The 26,671-nt window shown below is 46.5% G+C and overlaps 1 protein-coding gene across 1 annotated transcript in view; it reads left to right on the top strand.

The window, feature by feature from the left end:
* Positions 1-26,671, top strand: part of LOC144770345 (histo-blood group ABO system transferase 1-like) — a 530,416-nt gene that overhangs the window by 230,850 nt on the left and 272,895 nt on the right. Inside the window, exon 3 of the mRNA XM_078654804.1 lies at positions 2,285-2,377. Within this exon, the coding sequence (XP_078510930.1) occupies positions 2,292-2,377 (86 nt within the window). The 5' untranslated portion in view covers positions 2,285-2,291. The remainder of the gene's footprint in view (positions 1-2,284; positions 2,378-26,671) is intronic.

Here is a 26,671-nt window from a genome sequence, read left to right on the forward strand (position 1 = left end):
TTTAAATCTCTGATCTGACCCTGTAGAAATGTAGGATTATCTGATGGTGTCTGTAGAGCTGTGTCTGTAATAGCTTTTCAGTCTGCCTAATCACAAGTGCCATAGGATATAATGCACATACTTGTAATACGGTGGACAGGATGTCCAACATGTTTGTAATGGAGTACATGTCATCCAACATCCAAATGAGGCCCTAGATGCTGAACAAACCCGGAATGCAAACCACTTTCATCTCTCCAGAGTCAAGTTTCCAGTTGTGACTGGTGCAGGTAAGAGCGGTGGGAGGTGGGGCTGGTTGGATGGTAGGTCTGAGTCAACAAATGACTAAGCGAGAAAATAAAAACTTGACTCAGTGCAATGTAAGTGGTTTTCCTTTTTTTTTTTCTCGTGGTCGTCTGTCAACTCTCCACTTCTCTTACCTGCACTGGACGCAAGTGCAAGTTGCAAGTGCAAGTTTCTAAAAAAAAAAGGAAACCACTTACCTTGCACTCGCCGTATCGTCAACTCTATGATGCAGTTACTGGTTTTATTTATTTTTTTCGTCATAATTTACAAATGAGTTCATGAATTAACGCATTATTCAGGTTGGGGTGTGCTCTTTGTCATGGGGTTTGGATTTAACATATGACAATAGTACAAAGAGAACATGAAAACACTTAGAGAACCAAAATGTATGTTTTTCTGTAGATTAGAAGGTTTCACTCTCTTAACACACTGCACTCTATCAAAAAACCCACAGCGATACAAATGTTACTGTAATATGTTCCCCAGATTTAACCAGTTTTTTAGCTGTATTCCCCACTTCAAAACACTCTGGGGCTGATTATGATGTTGGTCAGAAAGCCTCCGACCGACACCGTCTCGGTCTCGGGACTGACCGACCTCCAGTCAGCGGCTCCGACCTCCTGATTACGATGTGACCGAACATTGTTCGGTTGGATACTCAAATTTCTCTATGGGAGCTTCTGTTACGGCTGTCAACCTCCAGTAATACAGGCTCCCATAAAAAAAATGGTGGGGGGGTGTAAAAGCCTGCACCCTGTGGCAGCTAGGGGCCCCCAAAGTCACATTCCGACAGCCTTTCCATATTGGAAGGCCTGCACGGAAAGGCTGTGGAAAACCAACATCTTAATCCCCACAGCCAAATTGCCATCCATAGGGGATTACGGTGTGGTTCTGACCACTCGGAAGACTCCGAGAGCCAGTCGAAACCGTGTCAGAATGACCGTATGGTTCACGCTCTGTCTGCTGATATTGTAATTTGGTGGTCGTACCGCAAACTGACTGTTTCGATCGGGAGGCCTCTGACCGAGGTCAGAAAGCTTCCGACTAGCGGTCGGTGTCTTTCCACCCGACATCGTAATCGGCCCCAATATGTTCATCACTATAACATGAACACAAGCAAAAATTCCTCTTTCCCCTTTCAAAATATTCACACGTTAATAATGTTTTGCAAAAGGCATACCAGCTGGATTTATCAGTGCTTGCTTATCATTGCTTCTAGTTCTTTAGCAATTCCTACTATTTGCTATATTGGCCTCATTTTATCTCGCATAGCATGCCCAAAATGCAAATTGCTTCCCCAGCAAGTCTTGTCAGTATTAAAACAGGTCATAGAATGTTTACCTTCATATTCTTCTAAGTAACTTTTATACCCAGCTTTTCCTCATGTAAATATAACAGATCTGAGATGTTCTCTATTCTAGTCTAAGTAGCAGGATGAAGAAAGATATCTGGCTTAGCAGAACTTTCAGAGCATATATTAAAATTAAAGTTAGCAATCGAAATGTGGCAGATTCCGGAAGAAACACCACACCATGATTGGTGCCAGTGTTAGGAGCACTACCTGACCCGCAATAATAATTTGTAAGGTGTAAGAAAGGAAACTTCACCAAAAAGCATGCAACAGTTTTCAGAGAGTCTAGTTGACCATAGACCTCCTGAAATGTTGGCGCATGGCACAACTGGTGGAACTTCCTTTCAAGGTGCTTGCATTAAATTAATATTGTGCCACATTTGTTTTACAAAGTCTTTCTGAAATGTAGCAAATTATATGATGTATTTGATGTTGATTCTTTAATGGTATTAGTCAAGAGCTGACTAAATCACAAAAGATCAGTGTTTTTACCCCATCCACAAGGTAAGTGGCAGTTTTATGTTATGTATTTACAGTCTAATTGCACCTCCAGTCTGACTTTTGAATATGCCCACAATCTGTATACTGTGAAGAAATGTGATATTATATACATAGATTGATATCTACTGGTCATCTTTTTCTCTCTAGGTGCACCATGCTCTGGGACACTGACACATATGTGCTGGATATTTTCATCTTCCGCTCAATTGTTGTAGCCGCTGCCATCTTCTTCATCTACAAGTATGTTATTCTTAACTGTTCATTAATTTTCTGTATTGCTTAAAATCTGACACATTCCACAGTGTTCAAGAGTTCTGTGACAACGAGACACACACAAAATATCGTTACCCTACTCGTCACAGACCTGCTGCTCAAATACAGTGAAGAGGTTTATAGTAAAAAGCATATCACTGATGATCCAAGCTATTCCAGTCATTTTTGTGCAAAGTAAGTATACTGAGATGCCATAGTAGAAACTTGTTGTGATTCCAAAGTTTGGCTCAGCATATTACAGTATAGAGTATGCTTTACAATTTAGTAAAATTATTCTGGCTAGTGATCCATGGATCAAACCATAAGAGACTTAGGGACTGATTTTGAGTCTGGCGGTCATAAGATCGCCAGATTGACAGTGGTCCGTCCGCCGCATTACGACTTCAAAAGTCTTTGCAGTGGAGGACCACCAGCTGTGCCAGGGAACCGTCATTCCCTGGCGGTGGCAGAGCTGGGCCACAATGTAACATGCTGAGCAGGCCTCTTGAGCATTGCAGACAATGATGTGTAATGACAGAACACAATTTAATTATCCTATATTTGAAAAATAGATTTATTTACAAAATGAGAGAAAACTGTTAATTCATTGGGGGGGATTGGTGTGCAACTCAAGTAATAATGCCTCTATCCTCTTAGGTCCAGCCAAAGGTTTCAGTAATTTAAACCTGAGCTCCGGTATCTACAGCACCAAGTGGACAGGCTTAACCTTTCTTTTTAATTATATTTTTATTAAGCTTTTGCATGAGTACAATACACATTGCTAGTACAGTATCATGTAATGATTCAGCAAATCAATGTACAATTCCTATTAGGTCAATGCATCAGATATAGTAGTGGAAACATCTGTAGGTTTGTGCCGTGAGGAGCTGTGGTGGGCAGGACGGCCTCAATGGAAACAGGCAAGTCTTGTCCCAGTTCACTCCCAGACCTGAGTGTTCCTAAATTGTTCAAGCACTGAGTTGACTCTCCCAAGTCCTTGCCGGATGTCTCGTATGTAAATAAGGACATCATCCATGTATAGGTAGACCACAAGTAGTTCCGTCCCTAGAAAAATGCCCCACTCCTCCCATAAGTGACTCAGATGATAGGCCGATGGTTCCACTGCCAATGCAAATAGAAGCAGGGACAGCGGACACCCTTGGCGTGTGCCTCAACTAATTTCAAGGGGAGCCGAGATACGCTGTTCCGTTTTATCTCTGGTGGTAGAGTCTGAGGTGGAGTAGCCTCATCGGGAGTTCCAGCCAAAAGAGTACTGCAAACGTGCTCCCAGTCTATGGTGTCAAATGCGTGCTCTAGGTCTATAACCAACCCGGCAGCAAAGGGTCAGTGGGGTGGAGCCTGTTCCTGTACTCTATACCACCTGCATACATTTAGAGCGTTTGAGCGACCTGGTATGAAACAATTCTGGTCTGCGAGCACTTATGCTGGCATATACTTCTTTAGGTAGCCGGCGATTACTTTGCTTAATATCTTGTAGTCTGTGGCTAGCATTGACAGAGGGTGATATGACTTCACATCAAGCGGGTCCTTGTCCGGTTTTAGTACCAAAATTATAAGAGACTAGAGACTTGCGGAGTGTCGGCAGTAAACCCCCATCTGATGCTGCCTAATGAATCTCCAATAAATTAAGGACTAAAATTGTGTTATAATGTAGCTTGTGTTATGCATCCTCCCTATGCTTGCCCCTGCTCTACTGCTTGGCCCACATGATGTCATCGGAATGTTGAGAGGGTTGAATTGTAAGAAGGTGTCAGTTGGCATGATGGGCTGAGCAGTGGCTAACTGCTCCTGGTGGGGTCTCTTGATTATATCTTAATACTATGGATCTAAACTGAAGTATAAAGCTATGATCCTGGATTACACCTATGGACTACGGATCTTTCTTTATTTTAACACTGGCGAGGATTTTCTAAGAACCTGCGTGCAGCTTTTGATGAAAAATTGATTTTGGACTAAAGGAACTTCAAGCTTAAATGGATTTGAAGAAATCTGGCACATCAAAGACCCCACCAGTGACCACAGCATCGGTCGCCCTTCCATGTAAGTGCCAGTTTTGTTTTCAATGACTTTATTAACAACATTGGTCTGCTGTGGAGTTCAGTGTATGACTCCCTGTACGAGTCTAGAGAGGTTAAACTACACGAAATGTTTGGATGTTGATGGCATTTTCCAAAGTAGTCTCTCTTTTCAATGGAACGGATAATAATTCAACTCTTGCATTGGTTTGTTGCGCTTCATATGTCTTGGTAACAGCTCCTACCATCTGAGTCTTTGCCAAAGGCTGTTTACGGTATAGTTAATGAATTTGGGACTGTGGCTTTGAATACTTACCACCTTAAAGACTTTTTATGGATGTGGGGAAACTAACACATCTGTCTGCGGTTTTCAGCAAGTTAATCTCTTTTGAGGCAATGTAATCTGCCAGACATCAGAGCGATTAGAGCATCAGGCATCAGAGCGATTTTTACTGGATTTTGAGCATCCACCACACAAGAAGTGGTTTATGTGTCTCAGTCATGCAAGTCTACAAAGCAAGTTTTTCAGCTGAATTCTCACTATGGTACGTAACGGTGAGCAATAGTATTTCAATGCCAGTTTCAGGACGTGTTTTTATTCAAACACCTACCGGCATTCTGTAGTTGGCGCGAGGCTTCGTGAGCGTGGGTTTCACGAGCTGAGCTTCCCTGCTGTTTTCCATTCCATGTGCGTCATTGTGTGTCACACGTTTTCACGTTTGGAATTCTGGATGTTTCTTCAGCATTTGTGACTCCTTCAGAGAAGCCACCCAGCTTTTACGTGATGGAAGCCACCCGGCGCCACGTCAATCAGCGTGCCACCATTTTTGATTGGATTGCTGCGGGGATGTGCTGTGACTACGTTATTCTTTGGGACACCTTTGTTTCCTCAAGTTTGTCTGTGGTATTTTTCTAGCGGCAGCGAGATGGCAGAACTCATTCAGAGTTTCGTTGGAGCAACATGGGTTATTTTGGAAACAGATTAACAGTGCCATCTAGTGGTTTTGTGGCACATTGACATTTCAGCTTGGAAGGGAATGATTATTTCACTTTGAGATGGTGAATCGAACATCGGATTTTCTGAAGCTCTACAAACATGACTCCTCAAGGTTTTCACTCCTTGTCAACCAGTTATTTTAGCATAATGTTTCTGTGGATTGCATTTTTTTTACTGTTTTACATTTATTGTTTTTATGCCTATTAAGCTATACTCTGTTATTGGATTTGATAATATTCTGGATGAGTGAATGTTTTACTTCTCTGATGTGTTGTTTTTGTTCACTGTTAGGAGTAAGTTTCTCTGTAGTGTTGCTTATGTATGGAAAAGGGGAAGTGTGTGTGTCAGTATCAGTGGTGTATGCAGAAGAATATCAGTGGTGTATGCAGAAGGGGGAGTGTGTGGTGTCCCTAGTCCTGTTAGTGCATGCAGAAGGGGGAGTGTGGGTATGTAGTGTTCCCAGTCCTGCAAGCGTATCCAGTAGAGGGTTTATCCCTAGTCCTTCCGCTGTTCTTGGTTGTGGGTGACATGTCTGTCAACCCATTGGTTATTTCTGTCTTTATCTTTTATGTGGTTGTTTTGAGAGCAGTGTTCTCTCATTTGGTTGTGGGTTGACATAGGATAGTCGCCCCGTAGACTAAGTGTGTCTTTACCCATGTGGTTGTTTTGAGAGCAGTGTTCTCTCATTTGGTTGTGGGTTGACATATGATAGTCGCCCCGTAGACTGAGTCTGTCTTTACCCTTGTGGTTGTTTTGAGAGTATTGTTCTCTCATTTTGGTTGTGGGTTGACATATGTTAGTCGCCCCGTTTTTACCTCTTTGGTTGTCTTGAGACTATCGTTCTCTCACCTGGTTGTGGGTTGACATAGGTTGGTTGCCCCGTAAACAATGTCTTACTTTTGTGGTTGTATTGAGAGTATGTGTTCTCTCATTGTTGGGTGAGAAAAATCTATTCCCTGATTATTTCTGGATATACCTTAGGACCTTTGTGTGTGTCCAAGTGTTGAGAAACTTTTTATAAATGGATTTTGAATGTTTGAATATTTAGAACTTTGGAGGTTGAATAATAATGTTATTTGACCTTCATTTTATTTCTGAAGCTTTTTGACATTCTTGTTGTGCTATTCCATCTCTGCACATTTACTTATTGTGGATTATATTGTATAGGTGCATTATGATTCATATTTCTTTGTGATTTTGATGAAAGGGGGATGTGTTATAATGTAGCTTGTGTTATGCATCCTCCCTATGCTTGCCCCTGCTCTACTGCTTGGCCCACATGATGTCATCGGAATGTTGAGAGGGTTAAATTGTAAGAAGGTGTCAGTTGGTATGATGGGCTGAGCAGTGGCTAACGGCTCCTTGTGGGGTCTCTTGATTATATCTTAATACTATGGATCTAAACTGAAGAATAAAGCTAGGATCCTGGATTACACCTATGGACTATGGATCTTTCTTTATTTTAACAAATACCCTTGTAGACCTTAGAAAATTCAGCTGGCAGACCATCCCGGCCAGGAGTTTAGAAGGTGACCAACCCCCGTACTGCTGCCCACAGTTCTTGTTCTGTTATGGGCTGCTTCAACTCCTATTGGACTGCTCGGTCAATAGTAGGCAACTCTAGGACCTCAAAGGAAAGTGTGTATTTGCACTTCACGGGCAATAGGGTATGGGTAATATAATGCTCTGTAGAATGTTGTGAATGCCTTATGTATATCTAGCTGGTGACCATATTTGTTGGGGATTGCTGTATTGCCGTGATAGGTACCTGTGGTGTCGCGCTGCGTAGGAGCCAGGCCAGTAGCTCGTCAGCTTTGTCTCCCTCTGCATGTACCCTCGCCTTGTAGGCCCTAAAGCCGAGCCATTGCAGCGGGGAACATCCTTTACAACGCAACTTTTACTTCACACTACCATTACGACGCAGCTATTACAACGCAAGTCGTTACAACGACTTGCGCTGGAGGGTGCTGTAGGATAGGGAATAGTTTAATTTTCTATCCAACACCTTCCCTACTATCCACGGGGACTGGAGTTGGAATAGAAAATTAAACTATTCCACTATCCAGCGCCCCCCAACGCAAGTCGTTGTAACGACTTGCATTGTAAAAACTGCGTTGTAATGGCATGCGGAGTAAAAGCATGCGTTGTGATGTCATACATCCATTGCAGCTGTGCCACCAGCTGGCATTGGCAGTCCCTGCAGTAGTGAGGACTCGATGTTCTGCCGTGGCCTCTCACGCCCATCCCATGCCTCAAGGGTACTCAGGGTCGCCTCCAAGGCTGTCATCCTTATATGTCTATCCACACCCCCATAATAGTGCTAATGCAATGCTCCCGCACTGCCCGCCTGGATATAGCTGTGCCCCAGTTTTCTGTAAAGTAGTTAGTCAGCATTTCCTGTGTCCGATCCGGAAAAACACTGTCTGCTCTTAAAAAATATTTTCTCACCCATTCACAAAGGGGAATGGGGACCCCATTTGTGAGTGGCTTTTCACCCTTTTGAAAAGGGCAGGAAACTGCAAGTGTTTTGCGACCCCAAATGCGGTTGCAAAACAATCATACATTGCAGTCAGACTCGATATTAGGAAGGGATGCCCTTGGCACGCCCTTTCCTAATAGCGAGTCACAAGTCATATTTTGTGAGTCGCTAATAGGTTAGCGACTCGCAAAATACGACTTGTACATGGGTCTGACAAACTTTGCGGTCGCAAACTGACCGAATTCTCATTTGCAACTGCAAAAACGGTAGTATATCTGCCCCTAAGACTACAGTTTAAAGGATGATCAGAAAAGATAGGAAAATATCTTAAATGTGACCCTCAAAGTCCAATTATCAATTAGTAAGTTTGAAGGTAGTGAAAATAATAAAGAGGAAAAAGACCAAGAACGTTTGCCCATAAAACCATAAGAGTCCAAGGCAAGACACACACCATGTGTTTTTAAAAGCACCGATTAGTCAAAGAAACCATGGCCCAACTTTCCAAGTACGATGCTAAGTACCTCAAAAGTCTCACGGAGCAGATGCGCTCCAATTGCATCTAGCACCAAAAAATTCAAGTGTGCCTCAGAACTCCAAGGACGGAAATCAATTAGTTTGGATGATTTCTTAAAGATAAGTAATAAAATCTACAGAAAATCCAGATTGGAGTATGCCAAAAAGTGCTGGAAAGGAAAAGAAACAGCACCCATAAATGTTGTAAAGACGACACAAAGAACAACATATGAAATAACGTGGAAAGCGATATTGACATGATCAGTGGTATGGCCAATGCATGCAAGTGAGTTCTCATCATATTGCCATACTACTCTTGTCAGTCAGTCACCGATATGCACTTAGAAGCAGCATCAAGTATATAATCAAAAAGTGCTCCTGCAGGTTAACGCCATCTTACCTGAAGTCAAATAGTCAGAATGCAGCTTTGGGCCCACTTTACTCTAGGTGGTTCCCTCATATATCGTCCCCCTGGCCCGGTTGTCGCCTTCCTTAAATCTTGTGGGGACGCGGTGGCCGAGCGAACATTGCGCTTTTCGCACTATTTGGTTCTTGGTGTTGTAAATCTTCACCTCGACCAACCCAAGGCGGGTGATTCTGTTGTCTTTCTTGACTCCCTTCACTTGGCTCAGCTTTCTCAATGGATCAGTCATCCTACACATCAAGGAGGCCACACCTTAGATCCCATTTTCTCGAATTTTCCTATCCTGGTTGTCAAGCCCTCGCCTGTGTTCTGGTCGGCTCTCTTCCCTATATTTTTCTCCTGGGAAGTCACGTGGCCTTCATGGCCAGCCCGCTTCCACCGCCTTCCAACTTATAGTAAAATTGACCCTCTCCAGTTCATTAGTTCCTTGACTGCCTCTCGGTCCTCAATTCAAGAAGATCTTGAGGGTATTGTATCCACGTTTTCGGACTGAATTGCTGATTCAGTGTCTGCCCTATCCGCATCGCACAGGCTTAAGCTGACAAGAGAGTCCCCTTCCAAGCCCTGGTTTTCTCCCGAGTTGAAAGCCCTGAACCATAATTGCAAAGTATTGGAGAGGACGTGGCGCTCCAGCGGTTATTGTTCTAAAGCTAAACTCGCACTTAGAGGCAAACCAAAAAGCTATTATGCTGCCATTGTGGTCACTAAAGGCCGATACTACACTTCACGTATCGACCTGACTAACAATAATTCAAAAGAAATGTTTGCAATTGTGCAAAGTTTTATGACCCCCAGCCCGCAGACTCATTTCACGCCAGTTTCGGGGTCCTGGTGCAACACACTCCCTAAGTTTTTTTGACAAAATATGTAGTATACAAGATACTTTCGCGACCCGTACCATGGTGTTTATAGTCGCCCTGTTAAGACAATTAACTGTCGGCTCTGCCAATTCGCTCTCCACTTTTATGGCAATAGATCCATCCTGCTCACTTAAAATCCTTAAGGCTTTGAAGTCGGGTTCACCAAATGACCATTGTGCTGCCAGACTCCTGCCTGCTGCAGCGGACATCATTAATCCAGAAGTTAATCTAATGGTTAACATGTCTCTTCGGGAGGCCGTTGTCCCAGTACCTTGGAAGCAGGCATTAATTCTTCCTCTTCTTAAGAAGCCATCCCATGACCCGTTGCTACCTGGTAACTACCGCCCAATCTCGCTTCTGCCAAGTTTGGCTAAGGTCTGCGAGAAGGTGGTCACGAATCAACTTACCAATTATGTGGAGGTATGGGGTCTGCTTCACCCGGCACAGTCTGGTTTCTGGCCACCGTATAGCACAGAGTCAGCATTGCTAGAGGTGTCAGAGGCTATCCAGGAGCGTTTGGACACCGGCGGGAGAGCAGCTCGGGTTATACTAGATCTCTCTGTGGCATCCGATACTGAGCCCCACTCCTTGCTCCTTGATCGCCTCTCAGAGATAGGCATGTGCTGTGTTGGATCAGGTCCTTCCTAGAAGGTCTGCCTCTCTCCGTATGCCTCGGTGCCTCAGCAGGTGGTCACTGGTGTCCCCCAGGGGTCATCCTTTAGCCCCCTTCTTTTTAACATCTATTTTACTCTGCTGGTTTATCTAGCAGAATCATTAGGGGCTAAGGTGATGGCCTACGCTGATGACACTCAGCTTCTGTTCTCTTGGGGTGGGGATGATGACTCAGTCCTTACTGCACAACATTACCTGTCTTCTGTTTTTGACTGGCTTGCTCAGGCGCAGCTGAAGTGTAATGAAGGGAAGTCTGAGGTTCTCTTGTATGGCTCATTTCCTGCCGACTTCAGCGAGAGGCTGTGGCCCTTTGGCTTCCCCCTGCCAAGTGCAGGGAGAAATGCTGCAAAAAATCTGGGATTTTAGTTCAATGAAAATTTTAACTTTTCAACAAGGTCAAGAAGCTGGCTGGGACCTGTTTTGACACTTTCAAAGTGCTGAGGAAGTTCCTCCCTCTTCTTCCATAGACCTGCTAAAGAAACGGTGGTCCGTGCCTTAATCTTGTCCCGCCTGGACTATGCTAAAGCACTCTTTGTTGGTATCCCTGGCTACTTCCTAAAGAAACTGCAAGTAGTCCAAAATTCAGCAGCTAGACTCCTACTGGGTCTGTCAAATAGGTGTAGTGTGCGCGCTCATTTGCGCACTCTGTACTGCCTCCCAGTGGAGTCTCCAATAAAATTTAAAATGCTGACCATTGCCCATAGGGCCCTCTGTGGCTTAGGCCCTATGAAACCTACAGGAGAGATTTGCTTTCTGTAACCCAGGGAGACAGCTGCGTTCCTCCTCTCAACTTCTGATGCAGACCCCTAGGTTCAACCGCCAAAGGCTTGGCGGGAGCTCTTTTGTTTGGAACGCACTTCCATTGGCATTTCGTGGCATCCAGGATCCTATGATCTTTAAGAAAAAATTTAAAACCTTCTTTTCTAGCTACTGCTTGGCTGAGTAGCCGTGCGTAGTACAAGTAAATATAATATATCATAACATAACAAATAGCAACACTGAAGTATAGACGTTGCTGTGTCGATGGCTATGATAAGCCCATAATTATCATATTTCTAAGTTGCAAAAAGGTAACAAGAAATACAAAGAAACACACCATCAGTATCCAATGTAACGCCTTGATCACCCTAGTCACACCCTCAACATGCACGTAGTGTAGAGCCAAAGCTTACCGGAACCGTCCTAAGTCCCATCAGTGTGGACGCATGCTTTTTTTTTGAAAATCTGTTTATTAGCAGTGTGGTCAGAGCAATTATACAGTTGCAGTATCATATCTTCTAAATAGGAGTAAGACAGCTCCATCGGGCTCAGCAAGAGTGCGTATATCATACATTTTAAGATTTTTAGTGTTATCAGACAATCAAACAATCCCCAGAAGAAACTAAGGAAAAACCCACCCTCCACCCACAGAAAGGTCCCACCCTAGACACTCCTACCGAACTTATGTACATAGCAGTTAGTACCAGAGCGCTCCCAACAGGCAGTACAATGCTATGATGCACATTTTGCGTTTTACACAACTAGACAGCGGTATAAGCATTAGCAGCACGAGTTACCTCGTGTCCCAATTCAGTGCAACTTGCTGGTTTATCTATCAACAGCTTCGCTCAGTACAGTTTACAGCATTGAAATATCAGACTCTTCATCACTCCCCGTTTCCACCCTCCCCAGTATAGTAAACCAATCTAGTGAGATGGGTGTTTTTCTGAGGCCTCTGCGTTCTTCGCGTTGTAGCACCGCACCCTCTGCTTTACCCCATCGCAACAGTTCCGCTTTCCACAAATCAGGGTCAGGTGGCTTGAGAGACTTCCACCTCATCGTAATGGCACGCTTCGCAATCAGCATTGCTACATCAGTAAAACGTGTCGCAACGCCTCTCCTACGCGCCGTAGGACCCAACCCCAGGAGCATGTATTCCATGGTGAGCGGCTGCATCAGCGCACCTGCGTTCGTAAGTGTATCATTAACAGTAGTCCAGAAATAGCCCAGTTTGGGGCAACTCCACAACATATGTGTCAGTGACGCATCATCTAAAGCGCATCTAGGGCAGGCGTCAGAGGTGTTGGGGAACATGGCATGCAATCGGTGTGGTGTTAGGTAAGCTCTGTGCAGGACCATTAGCTGGATGAATTTAAATTTAGGGTTTCTAGCCACCTTTTTGGGAAATTGAAGGATCCTCTCCCATTCTTTTTCCCTTAATGGCCTCCCAATATCTCCTTCCCACTTAGTCCTGAGAGGCGTTAGTGAAACCGCTCGACCCGCTCTAATGCTAGCAGTGAGCCATTTAGTCAGATGGCTTCCCGTGCCCATGAGGTATTGCATCGTCAGCAAGGGGTTCGTGGAAGGTTCCATCCCCCCAGGCGCCCAGTGTCCCAGTACGTAGCGGCGGATGCTAGCATGCATGAGGAACGAACCCCTGGGTACGTCATGCGCAGACCTGAGGTCATCAAATGACAACATCTGTCCTTCAGCAAAAAGGTCTCCTACGTGTGTCACACCTGCGTCATGCCATAGCATTAGTTTTTGTGTCGTGAGCGGTCCTGACCCCAATGGCAATCCCAGTAGCGGAATCGTGGGGGCGTAGGATTACAGTGGGGTAGTGTATTTCACCGCCCTTCGCCAGTATAGTACTGCAAGCCGGAGAAGCGGCGGGGCGTCTCTTGCCAATTCCGAACGGGGAAGGAGTAGGATATGTATTCTCCCCTTAGCATGATCGTCATCTACCATGCTAATCTCATGGAGGTTCCTACCAGCAAGCCAGTAGGCTAGCCACTGCAGTTGGCATGCAAAGTTGTAGGCCCTAAAGTCAGGTACTCCCATACCTCCCGCACTGGTTGCGAGTTGCAGCTTAGCGAGACCTATACGCCTTCGCCCTTGTCCCCATATAAGTTCTGTAAGGAGAGTGTCAAGCACTTTAAACGTCGCGGCAGGGATCAGGAACGGTAAATTTGTAAAGTAGTAAATGAGACGGGGAAGCATTACCATCTTGGAAATGGCAATCCTGCGGCCACTGAGAGAGGGAGTGACAACCAGAACTGTATCTGTGACTTTATGGTCCTCATAGCCCTACCAAGGTCGCGGTCAATCATCATGTCGGCATCCCTGTAAACCTGTATCCCGAGGTATCGGAACGTAGTATCTGCTATTGGAAACGCACGTGGCTCAAGGAGCAGCGGTGTAGTCAAGGCAGAGGCGGCAAAGGTAAACCCGTAGGACTTGGGCTCGCTGATAGTGAGGCCAGATATCGATCTAAAATCCTCAAATGTAGAAGGGATAGGGTCCAGGTCGCCTCTCAGGTTATGTAGGTAGAGGATAATATCGTCAGCATAGGCTGACACTATATGCGTCGTGTTACCCCTTTTAATTCCACGGTGGGGGGCCATAGTCCGTAGTTTACTGAGTAGTGGCTCGAGCGCTAGAATGAAGAGGAGCGGGGAGAGGGGGCAATCTTGTCTCGTGCCCCTTGCGATAACTATGGGATCTGAAATGTACCTGGACGTGCGCACCCGGGCCGTGGGGTGTGTGTAAAGCAGTTGGACACTTGCTATATACTCTTTAGGGATTCCGAATCTCGCGAACACAGCGAACATATAATCCCATCTGAGGGAATCAAAAGCCTGCTTCAGGTCCAATGAGATGCATCCCTCCGAGCCTAGGTCCGTCTGTTCTCGCAGCATCAGCTGGGCTAGTCGCCTAAGATTCATGGCCGTGCTCCTGCCTGGCACAAAGCCGCACTGATCAGGGTGAATCAAATGTGGTATGTATTGTGCCAGCCTTGTCGCTAGAATTTTACTCAGTATCTTGTAATCGGTGTTAAGTAAAGATAAGGGTCTGTAGCTAGCGAGGTGTAGTCCGTCCTTGCCCGGCTTTAAGAGGGAGGTAATCAAAGCCTGAAGGGAGGACTGCGGCAAGCAGGCAGTCCGTAGCGCCTCCAAATAAAGGGTATGGAGGCGTGGGGCCAACTGATCCATAAATGCGGTATAGAATTCGGCCGGCAAGCCGTCCGTCCCAGGGGTTTTGTTTCTGGGGAGGGCACGCATCGCCTGTCTAATTTCCGCGATAGAAATAGTACGCTTTAGATCGTCGCGTTGATTGTCAGTGAGCTTGGGCAGTTCTAAATCCCGCATGAAACCCTCGAAGGCAGTGTGTGAGAGGCAATTGTGGGGGCCGTAGAGCGTGATATAGTAGTCCTTGAACGCAGCGTTTATCCCTGCTTGTGTTGAAACTAGTATGTCGTCCTGGTCCAGCACTTCTAGGATGGGGTGTTGTACTGGGGAGTCACGTAAGATACGGGCCAGTAGAGCGCCTGCCCTATCCGCTTGTGTGTGTTGCCTCATTGTGTATTCCCTGTAGTCCAATAATCGCAAGTCCTCTAGTAGTTCAGCGTGTTTTACATGCGCATCCTGCAGTGGAGTGAAATGTGTGTTCGTGCCCGCAGCCTCACTTTCCAAGGATGCTAGTTTACCCTCCACATCTTTCAGATCTGCAACTACTGCTCTCCTCATGCCCACTTTAGTGGCCATCGCTTCCCCCTAATGTAAACTTTAAAGGCGTCCCATTCCAATTGTCGGGAGCTAGCAGTGTTAGAGTTTGTGTCGAAATAACCCTCGATGGCATCCGCCATGGAGGATTTGAAGACCGTATCCTCCAGTAGCTCTGTGGGTAATCTCCAGGTCGGGATAGGGGTCGTCTGACGTCCCCATTGCCAAGTTAGTTCAACTGGATTGTGATCAGATAGGGTCTTTCCCATGTGCTGGGCCTGGATAACCGACCCTAGTAAGGAACGGGAGCAGAAAATTTGGTCTATCCTGGTGTGGAGGTTGTGGGGGGGAGTAAAAGGTGTATTCTTTGTCTTGTGGATGCATACATCGCCATGTGTCTGCTAGGTCCCATCCCTCCGCCCATTGTGTCAGTGCCTCCGCCTGCCGCCTGCTTTCCGTGGCATGTAGTGGGGGGTGTGACCTGTCCAGGGCTACATCCAACACAGCATTGAAGTCCCCTCCCACCACCCATTGGTGCTCCGTCCAATCCGCAATGACCCTGTTGACAGCAATCAAAAAATCAGGCGGTCCCGAATTCGGGGAGTACACACAGCCAAGCACGACAGGAGCCCCATCTAGTAAACCCCTCACAAATACATATCTACCCTCTTTGTCAATTTGTTGCTCCAGTGGCTTAAATGGAACAGAATTACGGAGCCAGATAGCAGCCCCCCTAGAGAATGCAGAATAGGACGTAGCAAAAAACTGGCCTTTCCACTTCTTATTTAATTTCAAACTCTCAGCACAGTTCAGGTGGGTCTCTTGTAGGCAGGCCATCATGACGCCCCTTCGGTTCAGCTGTGCGAGTATCCTATGCCATTTATGAATCGAGCCCAAACCCCGCACATTCCAGGTGCACAAACTATAAACATTAAGTGGTCCCATGTCCGGTCGTGTAGTGCAGTAGGAATGTGTATGTTGGTGCACGTGTCAGGTACTTCTTCTTGCATAGGAGGAGTGTCAAACAAATAATCAGTCCCTGAATACTAAGGTCCCCAGGCCAACGGGCTCGAGGTCCAAACCATAATGCCCAACAGAGGCAAAAGTCAAACAGTTTCATGTGCCTGCGGCGGGGGGCGCAGGTTGCTTTCGCCGTACCTGTACTGGCCTGTGGTGGCATGGTGGCCCTTAGTAAAGCAATCCCTTGAGCAGCCCACCCGGGTGCAAGGAATAATACAGTATATACGTTACCACCTGGAGTGCGGTCACGATGGTGATGTTAAAATTCTTCTGCTGTCTGCGCCGTGATCTTTGGGAATAGCTGGACGCTGCTTGCTGACCCCGAAACCTCAGTGCGTGTGTCAGAGTTGCTGATTAGGTCTCTAGGTGTGCCCGCATCGTGGGCGGCGAGCGCCTCCTTTGTTAGTTGCATCACAGGTGTGGGGTCCTCTGGATGGTTCGCAGCGGCCGCATCCGTCGGCGATGGTCTCTGCGGCGGGGCCTGTCGAGTATCCGAAGTGGTGCTTTGCCGATCTGAGTGAGTCTTGTGGCCCTTCCCCTTGTCGGCCAGGAAGGGGTCCTGTGAGGCAGGCGGAGTTAACGTCACCTCCATCCACTCCGCCGCTTCCTCCGGCGAGTCAAAGAAGTATGATTTGTTACTGTGCAGTACTTTAAGGCGTGCAGGGAAGAGAAGGGCATATTTTAAGTCTCTCTCACACAACTTGCGTTTCACTCCCAGAAAGGTGGATCTGGCCCGCTGGACTGTGGGCGTGAAGTCAGGATATACGGAGATATTCTTGTCCTCGTAGCGAATTGGTGCCTTCTCCTGGGCCACGCGCAGCACCGTGTCGCGGTCTTTGTAGTGGAGGAGGCGTGCGATCAGAGGGCGCGGAGGCGCTCCTGGTTGTGGCGGCTTGGACGGCATCCTGTGTGCCCTCTCCACACTGTATAGTGCGGTTAGATCTTGTGGGCCCACTAGTTGACGGAGCCAGTCTTCTACAAATTGGGTGGGGTTCCTCCCTTCGCTCCGTTCTGGAATGCCTAAGATGCGGACGTTATTGCGGCGGGCACGTCCTTCCTCATCGTCCACCCTGTCCCATAGTTGCCTCAGCTGCTTTTCTACGCCTTCCAGTTTTGCAGAGTGCTCCGTTTGTTGGGGTATGAGGTCATTCAGTGCGAGTTTCTGTTCGGAGACCCTCTCAGCAAGTTTATTGTGGTCTGCACGGAGCAACAAGAGACCCGTCGCCATATTGTCTATACGCGTTTCCAGTGCTTCCCTTGTGGCCCGTATTTCGTTAAGGATAAGATCTAGTTTGGCGTCCTGGGACCCTTTCCCAGTCGGTGGGATGACTTCCATGTTCGAGGAGGAAAGAGGGTCCTCAGATCCGGTGGACTGCATGTCCGTCGATACACCGGGGTCCTGGGCTCTGCCCCTGTGTCGTCCCATCGACCTAGTATGCAGAGCGGCGTTGGGGTGTTCGCGTGTCCGTCCGCCGATGATGGGCCCTCAGGGCACCGCTCTGGGCTCTGCAGATTTCCACGTGGTCACCGAGATCCCAGCGGGGAAGGCGATAGGAGGGGCAGTCCCCTGGTGTCGGAGAGGGTCAAGTGTGGCGCGGAAGAGGCGGGACACCCGGCCTGTTTGTCGCTGTATCGTGGGGGAACCCCTTAGTAGTCGCCGCAGTGGTCTTGGCGTGGTGGTAAATATGGGCAAGCGGCTGCAGGAGGAGGCCAGAGGCAGAACAGCGGTATGGTGCTCCGCACCTGCCCCAGTGAGGGCGGCCCTCGCAGCCAGTAGTGAGCCACTCGGGTTTCTCCCGTAACTGGACCCCTCCACGCTGTTCCGTGACCCCCGTGGTAGCGTGGCTGAAGGTGCTGTGTGGACGCTTCGTCCCTACCTTGGGTCCTCGTCTCCCTTGTTGCTCTCAATGGATCAGAGGTGACGCCAACGTCCTCCGCGTCCCCCTCGGAGACGCCGCCGGTCGGGGAGTAGGCAAGATGGCGCCCGTGCCGCCTCTCCGGTACGAAGGCCCGCCGGGCCGCCATCGGTGGTACACACAGCAATATCAGGGCTCAGGTCCCTAGCGGCCCCCACTCAGCTCGTTCAGCGGTCCCAGGAGCCTGCCCCTGGTGCCCTCGCCGCAATCTAGATGGCGCAGCGCAGGCCGGCGCTTCTCCGGCCACAAGTCGGACATGCAGGGCAGCGCGGATTTCGGTTGCCCACCGGCGATGCAGGAGCCGGTCCGGGAGGTGCAGGATGAGTTGCCGGTCCTCCGGTTTTAATTGGGACAGTTCAGTTCCCTGGCGCCCGGCCGGCGTCTCGTCGGCGGCCCGCTGGCAGTCAGCGGCAGGCCAGTCCCAGCGTAAATCGAGGCCGTGGCTTCTCCTCTCGCAGTAGGCCCCAGTGGTCGCCGCGGCCTTCCCAGGCTGTAGACGGCGTCCGGTGCGGTCCGCGCGCAGCTACTGCCCACTGCTCGTCCGCCTCAGGTCCGGGCTAGTGGTTGGGGTGGTTGCAGTAAGGGTAGACAGGATCAATAGCGAGTGTAATAAGGGCGAAAGACGGAGCTACTGCGCTACACGTCCGCCATGCACGGCTCTTGGCCACCTGGACGCATGCTTCATGTGATTAAATTATCGGCTCTCTAAATATGGACAAGGTTAGTAGACAGTAAAGACGGTCCAACTTCACTATCCCATCGTGTAGAAAATAGCTGGCATATTGAGCATTAATTCCCCCTCCCCCTTGTTACATAGGCGATCTAGAGATTCCCCTTCTAAACCATGGTTTTCTAATAAACTTAAAGTGCAGAAACATCACTGTAAAAGATGAGAACGATGCTGGAGACTGTCATATTGTCCTCTAGCCAAAGCGGCACTAAGGAAAGCACAGCATCTATACTACAAGTCAAGAGCCTGTACTATGCTGAGCGTATAGCTCTTTCTAAAAATAATGCCAAATATTTTTTTCTATCGTGCAGAGCTCCCTAGTCCCCAGCGCTGAGATCATTACTCTACCTGCCTTGGCCGCCTGGTGTGAGAAACATATCCAGTTCCTTCATTGGTAGGATTCAGGTGATCCAGGCGAATCTCGAGATCAGCACTATTGATCCTCTAGGGAATTCTTCGCTTGCGACTCCATCATCTGGCATGTCCCTTTCACCCTCCTTGACATAATTTTCACTCATTGCTCCACAAGACTCCTCGACTATCCTCAAATCATTCATGTCCGTCTCTCCGTCGGATCCCTGTTTGGCCAGGTTGTTAGCCTCAGTTGCTGAGGTTGTTAATCCAGAAATCAACACTTTGATTAATATGTCTCTTCAGACCGCGATAGTTCCCCTACATTGGAAGCAGGCCAAACTTCTGCTTCTGTTGAAAAAGCCTTCTTTGGACCCTTCCCTTCCAGCTAGCTACCGTCCCATCGCTCTTCTCCCGGCCGTGGCGATAATTTGTGAGAAAGCTGTTGACAAACAACTTACCAACTTTGTTGAAGTGTCTGACTTGCTCCACCCAGCTCAATTGGGGTCAGAGCTACCTATAGCACAGAGATGGCACTCGTTGAAATCTCAACGGCAATTAGAGAGTGTTTGCTGGTGGCAGAGTGGCTCTGGTTTTATTAGATCTCTCTGCCTCCTTTGATACCGTGTCTCACTCTCAGCTATTGGCCTGTCTCTCGGATATCGGTATCACTGGAGCAGCCTGGAACTGGTTCAAATCATTCCTGGAAGATAGATCACAGCAAGTTTGGCTGCCCCCGCCCTCATCGGCTCCCCAAAGTGTGACATCAGTAGTACCTCAGGGCTCTACTTTGAGCCCTCTCCTCTTCAACATATATTGTTGTGTGTCGATTTAGATACTGTATATAGGTTTCCTGATTTATGTCCTTATATAGGCACAATTTGCATTGTCCATATCAAGGCATAGAAATCCTACCCTTATTTAGGCATTATCCTTGCTAACCAAATACATGCATTATTGATTTGTCCAAGAACTCATTTATTATGCATGAACATCTAGTCCTTTGAGGTTCATTCATGATGTTCATCTACCTGACTTTTACGTCAATACTGGCATTGCTAAACACCTTCAAGGTATAAATATACCTTCACTTGCCATGGCAACACACGGTTTGACTGCATACTTGCACGATACGGCTTGCCACGGCAAGTTCGGAAGGAAGTCGAGTCCCCGCCTGATGCACTGACCAGACGCTGTCATCCTCCTCACAGAGAATCCAGCTCCAGTGTTTCTGACTCCAATTGCGGGGCGTTAGAGATCGAGACCTGGAAAGAGATTCCAATCTCTTTCATTCTAAGGTATGGAGCGGACTAGACCAAGAGGGACTTTTGGCAAATCTTGGCAACAACAATCCAAATTATAGCTAAACTAGACTATAGAAAAATAGCACCTACTTCTCACCTCGTACTACACTTAGGTTAGGTACACTGTGGTAGAACTAGCTAGAATCACCAGAAGAGTATTCACATTTTATCCTGTGTTATTTATGTATGTATTTTTATAAATATATGTCATAGCTACAAACCATGCGATTGCACTATTATTTTATCTTACTGCTAACGCTGTACGTATTATACTTCGCATTCTGTCTTACGAATGTAGCAGTTCATATCGCTTGCATGAGAAATAAGACTGTTCAATAAACCCTTTTTTATTGATACGCCCGTCTATCTATTTCTGTGTATGCTCTGTAGAAACGAAGCATGCACGATTGACTAAGTGAAACTGTTATGTATTGTTTCCACAATTCTGAGACTGTTCCGATTCTAAAGGGAAACAAAGTTGTCATGTTTATGCGGTTGTCAGAAACTAATTCCTTCTTGTTTATTCGAGAAGTTTCTAGTGACCTCTGAGTTAGCTGGCACACACAAGTAATTAAGTTTAATGTACTCAATAGAGACATACTGACCCCAGTCCTATGCCAAAACTATAGTGTATATTATTCCAAAGCGCAGAGCCTATCAGGGATATAGGAACTACACTACATGGCTTGGTAAGGCACTAATTTAACGCTAGATACTGAAGTAACACAGTCGTGCTTTTCTCAGAAACCCTCTACCCATAATACTACATAAGATGTCTGGAGTGGGTAGGGATAATATCCGTTATAGCTGAGTAGGACGAAAATACTATGTATTAGCTTTTTGGTTTGTTCAATGTTGAAGGATGCAGTGTTCCAAAATATTGGGCACCTTATCTTTGTTCCCTTGAAACTCGCTCTGCAACTTTCATTAAACAATGACCGAAAACGGCACAAACACCGGAACCAGTGGAGCTGTACCCGACGATGTCACTATAGTTTTTGATTATACAGATTTTTATGAATCCGATGAAAATGAGATAATCATCGCTCCAAAATTAAGGAGAGTCATCACTCTAAAAAGTATAAAACATGGCCTAACACCAAGAGGTTGTAGAGCAGTTTTTGTGATAGAGGCACATGAATCTCACCAGACAGAGGCATTCTACTCATGGATAGTATTCCCTGAATCACATCCAGTAACTAAAATGTTTCACTTCTACAAAGAAGATGATCCACCAGAGGAATATATTCCTTTCAACGATATTGAAATTCCACTCACATACCAGGAGCATGATCTCTGGTTTAAAGGCTCCCTAAAACATTTAAATCACATTACCAGGCTTGTTCTACTAGGTAGACCAGGAGCAACACGGCCAGTTTTAGCCGGTTACACACCTCATCCTGAAATCGAAGACCTGGCAGACGTAGAATTTCTTATTCAACTCAAAGAGTTAATCAAAATCTATAGACAATTGGTCCAATATGTCATGGGGACTTTCACAGTCCAACCACCGATAGTTATTCCAAAACAAACTTCTCACCAGGGGAATACATTAAAAATCACTCCACAAACTTTATACGCAGTTATGGGTAAATTGCCCACAAAACATGAACAAATTCCGTTCAGGATAGCTGAAGAAATTACTCAAATCGAAGCAGTATTTCCTGATACTAGCCCTTATGAGAAACACAGAATCTTAACGATCTGTTTACCAATGAGGATCACACCAGATCTGGAAGATTGCACCTCTTGGGGTACAGTCTTTGCTGCTATCTATACTAAAACACATGGTGTTCCATCCATGGCAGTAATACCTGATGTCCTAAAACAAATTCAAAATGAATACGGGGCAGAGCCTGCTCTGAATTTAGGTATGAAATTACTGAAAAATTTCGACCAGATCTGAAAAATAATATTATCTAATATTAAAGGAGAGGCAGCATCAGTGGCGATACACCAGAAATTAAGGGAATTTGATGTAACTGAACAACAACAAGCACTAGCCAGTATAATTGGAAATCCTATGAAGAATTAGGCAGACATAGTTTGGGTGGGAAACCCGTTAATCCACAACTCTCTGGAGGTCCTGAGAAGGACTCTATTAAACACAATCCTACCTCTTCTAAAAAGAAGTGGGAAAATAACAAACAACATTCAAAAGAGGAACCTTCTCAATCCCGAGGTAGGTGTCCTCAAAAGGAGCCCTTTGAAAGGAGGTATAACCTTAGGAATAGGGATAATTTGAGAAAACCTGACAGGTATCAATTCAATTCAATTCAATAAGCTTTATTCGGTTGAAACAAAGCAACCATAAAAGCACAATACAGAAGTTAAAATACATTCATTACGATACATAATAAAAGAGAATAATGTATCAAGGAACAATAAAGTTAAAAAAGAAGCAGCCCTCAATGTCTCTTGGTGAGAGTGATCTATTCATAATGGGTTTTCCACACTTAATGCTGTTTCCTCCGCAGTTCTCCTAGTGTGGACAAAAAGTTCATTACAGTATTACGAATGAGCTTCAGAATATGCGGGATTCCAATTTCATAAAGCTTATTCAAGTGAAGGCTAACCCCAGGCTATAAGTCATTATTAACAGGCCAATCAGAAAAAAAGATTACGGGTGGGTATGTTAGATTCTCCAGTATTAGGGGTGTCTTTCATAGATTCACATGCCTGAATCATTCCCCGTCGTCGGAGTGGGAGTCCCACGGTACATAAAAAAGCAATAATATGCCATAAATATGTAGTAATACTAATAGAAAATGAACCAGGAAGTAAAGCAGCCAATGCTACAGGAGGCAAAAAACTTCCACATCTATGACTCTAATAGTCATTATGTACTGTCCAAACTACAGCCAATCAGGCGCCAGCACCCACCAGAATGTTCTCCCCAGAGGCTCAGGCTCTCAGATTTTCTACCGCACGTCGTGTGAAAGGGAGTCTCCCTGAGCTCTGCGCAGTTTCTTACTTCTAACTTCATTTGTTTCTACTTTTAAGGATGTCTTCTAAGTAATCTCTCTTTAGAGCCTGTGATTGCTATAGTAAGCTTCGGCTTCTTGAAAAAGATCCACATAAAAAGTGTATCTATTGTCTGTACCCAGATCACCAGGCCTCTGACTGTAAGATCTGCAGAACCATGCCTCAAAAGACTCTCAGGGATAGAGAGGGTCGTTTACTTCTGTGGTTGAAAAGGCTAAAGGATTCTTCTAATCCTGCTTCTGAGGTAGGCAGCATTACCTCTGGTTCTACTTCAGCCTCTAGGAAGAGGCTTGCGCCTGAAGGAATGTCATCTCCTAAGGCTAAGCTGACTAAAAAACAACCACCTGCTAAGGGACTGGATAAGCCTTCAACATCCAAGACTGTCCCCACAACCAAGGGCACGGAAAGCACTTCTGTTTCTAAAAAGGGGACAATCCTCAAGTTTCCCCAATCATCTGAGAGGATTTTACCACAGACCTCATCTCCACCTACTACGATGTCCTCTTCAGCTTCCTCGTCGACGAGAACGACGACTACAGTGACATCGACGGTAACATTTTCCTCTCCTAAACCTGATATGGTTATGTCATCGTCGACGGCGTCTCCAACTATGGTATTTGTTTCTGTGAGGCCTGTATCGTCGACGTCCGTCGTCGACGCCTCGTCGTCGACACCTCTAAAGGCTTTACCGCCGACAAAAAAGACTCCGTCGGCGAGCTCGTCGTCGGGCTCCACGCCGTCGACGAATATAACACCGTCGACTAAGAATGACACGTCGACGAAGAGTGTCCCGTCGACGAAGAGTGTTCCGTTGACGAAGGGTGTCCCGTCGACGAAGAATGTCCCGTCGACGAAGAGTGTCCCGTCGACGAAGAGTGTCCCGTCGACGAAGAGTGTCCCGTCGACGACGAGTGTTCCGTCGACATCAAAACTATCGGAAGGGAATCCTCCGACGACGACGCAGTTGTCATCATGCACGGCACTACAGGTTTGGTCTCCGTCGACGGTATTTTTAACACCACGACAAGCATCGGGGCAAATACGTGAAACAGCAATGCAGCTTTTACCCCTTTGTATTTCACCTCAAAAGGTGTCCTCTGAAGTGCCAGACCAACTTTTGGACACTGAAAGTGAGGATGAGATGGTCCAGAATACTTTTGGACAAGCTACTAGTCCATCGGAGTTGCATATTAAACTTCAAGAGGAGGAATGTGATGATTCTCAATCTCCTGTTAATGTATCGACACCAGTGAGTAACCCTGTTGCTCAAGTGCCTATGGCTTTGCTATCCAACTTACAATTTATGCTGGACGATTACTATAGGAGGTTTCCACCATCAGAATCAGCAGGTTCTGGACCGGCAACTCCAACTTCGGAAGCACCTCCAACGGTGCTCCCACGGGTGTGTCCGCCTTCACACCCACAACCTACTCATGAAGGAGATCCGCAATCTTCGGAAGATGAAGACCAAAGGGAAGAAGGAGAAGTGGATGATTTATCGGAGTGGGATGACTATCAAGTACAATCTCCTTCAACATCTCCTCAGACTGCGTCGGCCTCCCCTCCGGTGGATGTAGCGAGTTTTCACTTATTGATGGAGCGTGCAACCGAACGCTTTCATATAAAGATGGAACAAACGCAACAAGAATGTTTGTTATACGATTTCAAGGATCAGCCCAGACGACAAATAAAAACAATACCCATCGTGGATTTCATCTGGAAGGAAGGTATTAAGGTGATGTCAACGCCGGCTTCCATTCCTCCGGTCTTGCCACGCATTGATAAAAAGTATAAAGCTCCCGAAAAAACGCCTGCATGTCTAATTGGACAGGCAAAACTTGACTCAGAAATTGTCCAGGCTGCTCAGAAGAGAACAAGAAATCCGTCCTCTGCAGTTACGGCGCCGCCGGATAGGGATGGCAGACGCCTAGACTCAATTGGAAAACGCGTTTCCACCATGGCTGCAACAACTGTTCGTGCTGCCAATGCATTGGCCATCTTAGGTCGGTACGACCGCCAAATGTGGTCTGACATCGCACCATTTATCGATCTCCTCCCTGAGCAATCCAAGGCTGAAGCACTTCAAATTCTTCAAGAAGGTCAAAGGATCTCTGAAGAGATTATCGATTCAGCTGTAGATGTCGCATCTACGGGATTTCGTCAATTAGCAGGTGCTGCTGTCCTGCGTAGACAGGGATGGTTACGTTCCACTTCTTTCAGGCAAGAGGTCCAAAACAGAGTTTTAGACATGCCATTTGATGGCGAATATTTATTCTGCCCCAAAGTGGAGGAAGCTTTACAAACAATTAAAAAGGATACTGAAACAGCCAGATCCTTGGGCACTCTACAATTCCACAAGCCGCCCTTTCGAGGAGCGAGAGGACGAGGAACGTCCTTCAATAGAGGTGGATACCAACAACAATCCACATACCGACAAGGTAACCAGCGCTATCAGACACAGCGCTACCAGTCTTATGGGCAGAAAAGATCACAATACACCCCAAACAGGGGTAAGACTAATTACCGCGGCAAAGACAAGCGACAATGAAACTTTTCACCTGCCACCACCATCTTTCCACCCTCACAAAAGACTTGGCGGAAGAATATCGAAATTTTACTCCAACTGGCAGTCTATAACAACAGACAAATGGGTCCTGGATATTGTGGCCAGGGGCCATGCCCTAGAATTCGAAAAATTCCCTCCAAATGTACCGCCAAAAGGACCGCCTCCAGCTCACCTGAAGGAGCTGCTAACCCAAATCAAAATGATGATACAAAAAGGAGCGATCGAGAGCGTTCCTCAGAGGAAGAAGAACGGGGAGTGGCACCCGATACTCGATCTTCGCGCTTTAAACAAATATCTAAGGAAATTAACGTTCTGGATGTTATCTCTTCAGGAAATATTGCATCTTCTAGCAGCAGGAGATTGCATGGTCACTTTAGATCTCCAGGATGCATATTTCCACATCCCCATCCTACCTCGCCAAAGGAATTTCCTTCGCTTCAGGGTGGCTGGCAGGGACTACCAGTTCAAGGTCCTTCCTTTTGGACTGCGGTCAGCTCCAAGAGTATTTACAAAAGTGTTAGCTCCAGTGGCTGCGCACCTCCGGCTGGAGGGAATACAAATTTTCCCATATCTGGACGACTGCCTTATAAAGGCCAGTTCTCACGAAACCGTTCAACGTCACCTTCAACAGTGTCTGCACCTGTTTCAATCTCTAGGCCTGACAATCAATTTCAGCAAATCTCAAATGCAATCGTCTCAAAGAAGAGCATTCTTAGGAGCGATTTTGGACACTCAAAAACTCAGAGCTTTCGTCTCCAAGGAGAGACAAATGAAAATAAGTCGGCTAGCACAAGATCTCATGCAAAGAAATTCAGTTTCAGTCCGACTGTACAAGTCTTTTATAGGGATGGCATCGGCTTGTATTCCATTACTTCCAAATTGCCGGCTTCGAATGAGGCCGCTTCAGGAGGAACTAACCTTGCATTGGCAGCAGGTTTCGGGCACTTT

This window comes from Lissotriton helveticus, chromosome 7, assembly GCF_964261635.1.
Source record: "Lissotriton helveticus chromosome 7, aLisHel1.1, whole genome shotgun sequence".
NCBI classification, from domain to species: domain Eukaryota; kingdom Metazoa; phylum Chordata; class Amphibia; order Caudata; family Salamandridae; genus Lissotriton; species Lissotriton helveticus.